General features: G+C 40.3%; 1 protein-coding gene across 1 annotated transcript; it reads right to left on the minus strand.

Annotated features, from left to right (window-relative positions):
- Window positions 1-1,269: 1,269 nt before the first annotated feature.
- LOC120717012 (bestrophin-2-like) lies at window positions 1,270-8,318 on the minus strand. Its single transcript, XM_040004798.1, has 8 exons — window positions 7,948-8,318; window positions 5,791-6,024; window positions 5,246-5,400; window positions 5,076-5,153; window positions 3,556-3,708; window positions 3,359-3,439; window positions 2,911-3,065; window positions 1,270-2,666 (listed from the first exon to the last, which is right to left on the minus strand). Exons 1-8 carry the CDS (start codon window positions 7,961-7,963, stop codon window positions 1,886-1,888), a joined length of 1,653 nt encoding a protein of 550 aa, XP_039860732.1. The 5' UTR covers window positions 7,964-8,318; the 3' UTR covers window positions 1,270-1,885.
- Window positions 8,319-8,744: the final 426 nt, after the last annotated feature.

Raw genomic sequence — 8,744 nt, forward strand, 5'->3', positions numbered from 1 at the left:
GGACTGAGTGAATGTCCCCAGATCAGCAGGATGGGATCCTTGACTTTGGAGAGGAGGCAGAACACTTCGGAGCACCTCTCCATATTGTTCCGTACGTAAGGTCTTCTGCTCCAAAACAGCCGAGAGCGGCACTGAGCTGTGATGAGGGTAGGTCATGGGCCTTCTGCTGTGTCATTGGGTCAGTCATGCAGTTGCATTTTGGTTATATTCTGCTCATATTTGTCTTTGATCCATCTGAAATAATGAGCAGCAACGCAGAGGCAAGTCTGCACAAAGGCATCTATCTCATAGGTGAGCTCGTATCTGCTTGTTTCTCTAAATTGATTTTAAGCGTCACAGATTTATTAAACAAGGCCCAGACAGGAAGAAGAGGGGAAATGGATCCTGGCAGCCTGGCAAAGCATTACGAGTACTGCAGCACTGTTCAGAAAGCATATATAAAAGTTAAGAAGAATGGCTTTGAGGATAACACTAACTTAAAAACAAGTCCACAAGTGATTGCATGGATTAAACAATATCACTGTTTGTTTCTTGTTTTTGTTATTTACCCATCTCCTTTGCTTCTAAGAAGATCAGACTGAGCCAGCATCAATACGAATCTAAAAATATGAGCGACCAAACAACTCCCACTTCCCACTTTACTGAGGTGACCTTTTGCACTCCTCTTTTCCACCCATAATAAGTCTTTCACTGCCTATAAATCAACCAAGCCACCTAAAATGATTGCTCCTTAGTCTTGTTTTGGCTCTGGGCAACCCATGCACCCAAATCAGTTCCATTTTATTAGATGTTAAAAATGTAGTTTATTAATCCAAAGAGCCGATATAGCTCTGAGGCAACTGTTAGACATGATCGAAATGGTGATTCGTGACGGGAGAAACTGTAGTTAACATCCCTTAGTTTGAAATGTGAAAATTATTGTATCCTCTTGTAGGAGCAAAGCCTGTGTGAGGCTAAGATCGGGCTTGCTTAAGTACTTTGACTTTTCTTTTAACTGACTTCTGTGCCTCTGCTGTTTTTTGTTTGCTGCTATCGCCCCCTGCTGGTCACTGTTGGTACAGAATGTACATTTGGCACTTGCAGATAACAGTGTTGTAGCTATATTATAACTATAAATGTGTTTTTAAATACGCATTCATTGGTCTGTTGAAACAGTGTATCAAATGTATAATTTTTTTTTAAATTATTGTGTTAATTAATTTAAGCCAATATTATTATTATGAATATATTATAATAAGTAGTAGAAAATGAAAGCAATAAGTCATAAATGTGTATGTATTTACTTTTTTAAATAATCAAGATGAATAAGATGAACATAGAAAACTGTGTCACGCATGCATTTTGCTTTCTTTTCAGAATAAACTTTGGTTAAAGTTAAAAGTTTTAAGTTTTACAACTCTAAAATAAAATCTGGTGTCTCTCATCGACTATCAAGATGCAGCATGCAGCTTACTCTGAGCTCTTCCCTTTTAAAAATGATAGAAATAACAATAATTTTCCACCTGCTTCCGGTTACAGTAATTCAAAATGATCAAACTTAAATAGATTTTTTCTATCTCAGACAAACATGGATTTCCAAAGGTCATCGTATTCCTTTAAACATATCAAAACAGTGTTATTCATATTTCCTATCCCTCTCTTCCTTTTGATTTTTGAAACTAATTACAGATCATTGTTGAAAGCCAAACTTCAGAAGTTGCATGACAAAATCAGAGTGCTTTATGTACTAAACTAATTTCCAAAAACTGTGGCCACGAAGGTGCTACTAACTAGTAAGACTGAAAGTCCCACTTCAGTGACTAACTTCACTTCTGAAAGCATGCACTGCATCAAGCCTTATATTTTCAAACCATCGCAAGTTCATGTGACCCTACCAACTGTCCACCTAAGACCCTGTGAGCTCTGACCCCATGCTCACACTGCGAAAACGCTGAGGTTCACTGAAGGACGGCACAGTGAGGAAGGACATTTTGTTTCCTCCCAAGGGAGGTTTGGGGGTGGACACAGCTTTGTTGTGACTGATAGCTGGCTGGGAGCTGCAGAGCTCCAGACTAGAGTGGGCAGCTGGGTGAAAGAGGAGAGCAGAGGGGTGACTCGAGGTGATGGGAATGGAGGAGGATGGTCGAGAAGACTTCTCTCTGGAGGACTTAGGTGGGGGAGGAAGCAGAGACACTGGAGCTCTGGTTGTCTCTCCACTCTCTCCTTTCCCTTCTTCTTCCCCAATCTGGTGCTCTTCGTTGCACTTACTCTCCACTCTACTCAACTCTTTCCTCTCCTTGATGGCAGGTTGCTCTCCTGGCCTGTCCTGCTCAGACCCAAACTGAATCTCCAGCAAAGGTGTTCTGGCACTCTTCTCATCCCTAAAACTGCACACAGTGCTCTGTGTCTCCTGCCCGAGCCCTGATGGCAGAGACCCCGCTTTACCTATTTTACAGCTGTCCTCGTCTTCATCATCGCTGTTGTACTGGTCAATGCCGGGGGAGTGGCGCAGTCTCTGGAGCTGTGCTGAGGTGCGTCGAAGGGCCCCTCCCATTAGGCCAGTCGGTGATGGGGCTGAGTTGAGAAGGCGGTTGAAGAGCGCCATGTTAGGATGGCGAGTTCCTGACTCTTCCAAGTTCTCAGCAATATCTTCCAGAGGCTGGAAGTGCATCTCCTCTTTAGGAATCCTGTCAAGTGATACAGCAATTTATGTTCCATGTTCAGAGTTGTGTTTTGCGTTTTCAGCCTTCCTCTGGGGAACAGGTTTTACCATTTCTCAGCCCTAACTACGTCAAAGTACTTGATTTAATTTAGGTGCATTACTTTCATTTTCACAACTGAAATTTTCCCACCATGAGGGGGGAATCCAGTTGAAGGTGTCAAAGTCACAAAGGAAGTACACGTACAATGAGAAGGTAATGTAAAACTTACGCCATGTCAAAAGTGGACCCCTGGAACGAGGGCTTACGCAGGACGAAGAGAGTGGCTGCGGTGTAGGGTGGACGGGGATTGGAGTCATTCCAGTAACGGTCTCTCTCCATCATCGGCAAATCTCCATACATCTCATCCACAGCCATCATGGAAACCTACAGAATGAAATGCAAAGAGATGCACACATAATAAGTATCCACAATAAGAAAAAAAGTCCAATTAAAATCAAGCAAGCACAACAGAAACATAAATTTTACCTGATGGTCGCTCTCTGCAAACATTTAAAACAGATTACAATAACTGCCACAGTGTCATTATAGTAGGCCAGAGATATGGAGGAGAAATTTAAAAAACAAAACAATGAAGAAGCTGCATTTGATAATGAGGCCACAAAGTTCCTCCCTGAGAAGTTGATTGCTACAAGATCAGAAAAAGAGCATTAAGAAACCTGGAAGTTTCTGTCTATCAGCCAGTTGGTCTCAAAGTCGTCATCATCTTCTCCAAAAGGGTTGATCAGCTGCTCAGCAACCTTCAGAACAAAACATAAAATATGAAAAAAAAAAACGCAATAACTCTCCATGTGTTACTTTTTTTTTATTTTTAGAATCAAACAGGGAATAAATGTGCTGTAAGCCTAAATCTGACCTTGAGCCAGCCTGCATAAAAGAAGAACTGCAGTAGAGTGAAGATGGGCACATAGAGGTCAAGGTCATGACCTGGATAACCTTGACTGGGGTCCAGGAACTGGCGACCAATTAGACACACCAGGAAAAAACTGTACACGGCCAAAGTCACCACCTGAGGGACAGATGGATTTAGGTGGTTTTATGGTTTACTCTGCAGCTTTTCTTTAACCTCTTTTTTATCATTACAATAAAAAAATTATCAAAAATAAGCACTAAAATACACTTATTTTATTTTACATTTACAACAGATTTAAGTGTTTATTAAAGACAGTTTATGTGAACATCAACAAATGCAATCTGACTAATCAAAAATTTATTTAATAGCTGCATACAAATACACTGAGCCATATTCCTTAATTAAGTTATGTACTTATAAACACTAACAAAGTAAAGAAGTCTTTTTGGTTACTTATTTTTGACTGTTGCATTTTTGATCCTATATATCACAAAGCTCTAGAATGCAGCTGTAGTTATAGATTTGTTTTATTAGTTAAAATTATTACTTTTTATAAAAATCACTGTAAAAGCTAAGTACGTCCTTACTGTTTCCATTGGAAATAAGAGGATAAGTAGCAGCTAAGTGTTGCTAATCAAATGCACTTAATGAAATGATAATCAACAAGTGTGACCACCTCTGTACAAGCAGAGGTTTTAGCAGTTTGCCAGTCTGAAGCATTCAGGTAAGTGTTAACACAATGCTGCAATCATTCCAGGAGTGGACATCCCAGCAAATTCATCCCATGGTTAGAGTGTGCAGTGCTGAGACAAATTGCAAGAATTAGACTCTGAACAACATCTCAGACTCTACAGACCTCAGTTAGCGCTCAATGTTCAAGTTCATGGTAGTACAATTAGAAAAAGACTGAACAAGTATGGTTTGTTTGGAAGCTTCCCCTTGAGAAAGCCTCTCCTCTCTAACGAACATGGCAACATGACTTAAGTTACACCTGAAAGAAACCATAAGACTCCCAGAACAATGTCCGGTGGACATTACACACAGTACCACATTTAATGAAAACCAAGCACAGCATATTAGCATGAGCGCCTCATATCAGCTGTGAAGCACATTGGTGTTTTGGGCTTATTTTCCAGCCACAGGATGTGGGCACTTTCTAATTACTTTGAGTTACTGCTGCTAAAAGGTCGATCTACAAGCTACTAAATCACAGGATGTACTTAGTTTTTCACGAGACTGCATAGAGTGCTGTGAAAACTTTTTATTTCAAATGAATGTACATGACTTGTCACTAGGGACTAATTTATTATTTATATTTGAACAATTACAATTTGAGAGATGCAGTCTTTCACCTGTAAGTTTTTGTCACTTCAGCTGGAAGCAATCGCAGTCATTTCTTTGACATCAGTGAATAAAATTGAAACAAAAGCCTAATGTAAAAAAAAAATGTTTGTGTGAAAGAAAATCATAGTTTAATTAAAGATGTAAGTGTTAATAGCAGTGCGATAATAGTCAGCACTTACCTGAGTGTAGACCAGAGGAACACTGATCATGTCATAATGAAACAGCATGCTACACTTCCCTCTGAATGCATTCAGTTCCTGTTCACACACAAATAAAGAAACTAGCTGTCTGTGTGAATGCATATCTAAACCTGCATATCCACCAAAACACAACTTTAATTCTGCTGTACCTCCAGCAGTAGTTTGAGAGTGTGATTGTCTTTGATTCTGCCCTCGCAGCGAGCCATAGCAGCCAAGTTGGTGAACCAAACACAGGGGATCCAGTACTTGTTATATGGAGAGTGGAGACCCTCAAACTTCTTTCGCTCATCTCTTGTCATGAATCCTGCATGGACCAAAACCGGACTTGTTTATTATGTAAGACTTCAGTTTAAATAACAGCAAGAAACTGGGATGAGAGGTCATAGACAATAGTCACAAAGAACTGTGTCAGACAGACAGACAGACAAACATAGTCTTCTGACGCTGTTCAAATCTCTGAGAATTGTTTGTGACTCTGTGAAATAACTTCACATTGCAAATCAAAGCAGGAGAGTCATTTGTGTGTGACTGGGCTAAAACACTTTGGGTCACTTCTTGACTACAGCCTGGGAAACATCTGATCACTGATACTCATCATCAGCATCAGCGAGTGAATGGCTATTTTACATTAACAGCTAAGAATAGACCCACACCACTCCCATCACCATCTTCCCTCCTTCACCATCCTTCTTACCAGCCTCTACCACGTGGTCCATGGTGGGGAAACGTTTGAAGACAGCAGTGCTGACAGAGCGGAGGATGAGCAGGGCTGACAGACTGGCGTAGCGCATCATGGTGCGCCTCAGCAGACGGCCTCGCTCGTCGCTCCCCTGGAGGCCGCCTGACAGGACGCACATGAGTCTGTCAGGGAGTGGGATGCTGGTGTACTGGTTCCACCACCTGTTCACCACCAGGGTCACATAGAAACCTGCAAACAGCAGTGGACAGATGATTACTACTGTAGATCTAAGTTACAAACTGGAACTTTTAAAAAACATGAGATCATATGCTATCTTGTGAGGTCCATAAAGGGGTCTAAAGGATGTCAAGTGGTTTGAGTTTACTGTTACAGTGCTGTGAAAAAGTATTTGCCCCCTTCCTGAGAGGCTAATCCAAACCTATCCAGCCCTATGTGAAAAAGTAACCCAACTCATGTTAAATCATGAATTAACTGCGATTAACCACGTTTTTAAAACTTTCACTTTCACTACCCACACCCAGGTCTGATTACCACTAGACCTGCTAAATCAAGAAATCACATAATAGAATCTACCCGACAAAGTGAAATAGGATAAAAGATCTTAAAAGAAACACATCAGGTCGTGGTCTAAAAATCTAAAGCTGAGAAACAAAGTCACTGATGTCTATTAATCTGAAAAGGATTACACAGGTTTTGGGACTCCAGTGAACCAGAGTGAGAGTCATTATCCACAAATGGAGAACATTTGGAACAGTGGTGAACCTTCCCAGGAGTGGCCATCCTACCAAAACTATTCCTAAAGTGCACTGACAACTCAACCAGGATCACCAAAGAGCTCAAAATGACATGTAAAGAACAACAACTTAAATAAAAAGAAAAGAAAAAACAACATCTCACAAGGAGTCAAAGGCCAGGGTGAAGAGGTGGGTTTTCAGAAGTGTTTTAAAAACAGGCAGAGAAGAGGCCTGTCTAATCTCTAAAGGCAGATTGTTCCACAGTTTTGGAGCTGCTACGGCAAAAGCACGATCTCCTCTAAGCTTATGCATATAATGCTGTAGCAACTCAGAGAGATAAGATGGGGCTAGGCCATGGAGGCTTTAAATGCAAATAAAATAATTTTAAAATTAATCCTAAAAGAAATGGGCAGCCAGTGAATTAAAATAAAAGACTGGCAAATATATGGCCTCAATGGAAGAGTTTCAAAGAGAAATTCTCTGCTGACCAAAAACAACACAAACGCTTTTTTCACATTTGCCAAAAAAGAAAAAAAAAACAGGACTTTTAGAAAATATTCTGTGGACTGATGAGACAAAAGTTGAACTTTTTTGGAAGGTTTAATGATGTAAAACTAACACAGCACTTATTAACAGTCAAACATGGTAGTCATAGTTGCCATTACTTGCGGTACCACGAATTCTGATATCTACTAGAAAATCCTGAAGGAGAATGCTCAGCCATCAGTTCATGTCCTGAAGATCAAACACACTCAGATTATGCACCAGGACAATGATCGGAAACACAGCAGCAATTCCATCTACTCAGGATATCTTTGTCTAATGATAAAATTTGTTTGATGATCTGACAAATATCCAAAAAACTAAAAATTAGAGGCAAATACTTTTTCACAGCATTGAACATAATGTCTTGTTAAGCCCGATGGATCCCAATAGAGAACCAGTAACCTTGACTAATGACTCACAGGATGCATAAGAATAATTAGGTGATTTACATCCACAAAGTAAAACCAACGAAACATGCAAACAGTGCAAGGACAGATGAACTTCAACAAAAGCTGAGTCTGTAAACTGAAAATCCCTCATGTAGTAAATGCACTAAAGGGGTTTTAAGACCCACACAAAGATCTGCTATTATCACTGTTAAAAATGTGTAGATCTCTTTTTAAAAACATTATTCTAATTTTTGCATAATCAAACCTTCAATTACAAACAGCAGATATGGAACTCTAGAAGCTACAAACCCATGAAATAAGGGTCTCGATGTCTAGAGCTGAGGATCCCTGACAAAAATCTATAAAACATGAGCCTTGTCCTATTTAGCAAACTATTCCTATTTTCTGGATGCAAACATCAGGAGCAAATCATAAAAGTGAAAAAGATCTGGGAGACAGCAAAAAGGTGATCATTAGCTTACCCAGTACAAAAGACATGGGGATGAGACTGGCATAGTGATTGCAGTAAATTGCCAGCTTTTCGAAATACCTTTTCTGGTCATCATACAGGAAAAATCTAAAAACAACAGAGTAAAAGTTTTCCAAAGTTTAGTATGATGAATGGATCAAAGCACTGATAAAGCAATCCTCCTTTCTCACCTGTAAGTAATACTGATGGCGGTATACATGGCAAAGAAAGCCAGGAATTCTTTATATAACACCTTGTAGATGCTCCCTTTCCAGGCCCAGAGCAGCTTGGAAAAGCCACAGAATCGGGCGTTTGCAACTCTAGCCGTGTATGTGACCGTCATCAGTGACAGAAGATCTACAAGTCTCCAGAATAAAAAAAAAAAACAGCTGTTTGGAAGAAACAGCTAAACTCAGGTGAGCCAGAGACAATGAGAACATGATCTCACAAAAAAAGTTTTTATTTCTAGTTATTGATTGTAGTTATTAAAAAAAACCAAAACATCTACTTACCTTTTGTTGTGATTTAGCTTGCTGAAATGTTCAGCGCATCCCCTGTGCGTAATTGGCACCTCTGGATAAGTGAATTCATATTTTCATTTAGCAGTACCGTCTTCCATTTGCCTTGTTCCGTGCTGTTTTTTCAATGAGCTCGGAAGCCTGTGATCAAGTGGCTCCGTTAAGTTGAAGCTCATTCGGCTGCGTGGCAGTAATCCTACGTGCCTCCTCAGTGCGTCCAGTGGTCAGTGCGCCCCGGGGTAAATCCCCGAAACGAGAAGGAGGAGCTCGTTAACGCGACCCCCGACCGGGA

This window comes from Simochromis diagramma, unplaced genomic scaffold, assembly GCF_900408965.1.
Source record: "Simochromis diagramma unplaced genomic scaffold, fSimDia1.1 OVJJ01000487.1, whole genome shotgun sequence".
NCBI classification, from domain to species: domain Eukaryota; kingdom Metazoa; phylum Chordata; class Actinopteri; order Cichliformes; family Cichlidae; genus Simochromis; species Simochromis diagramma.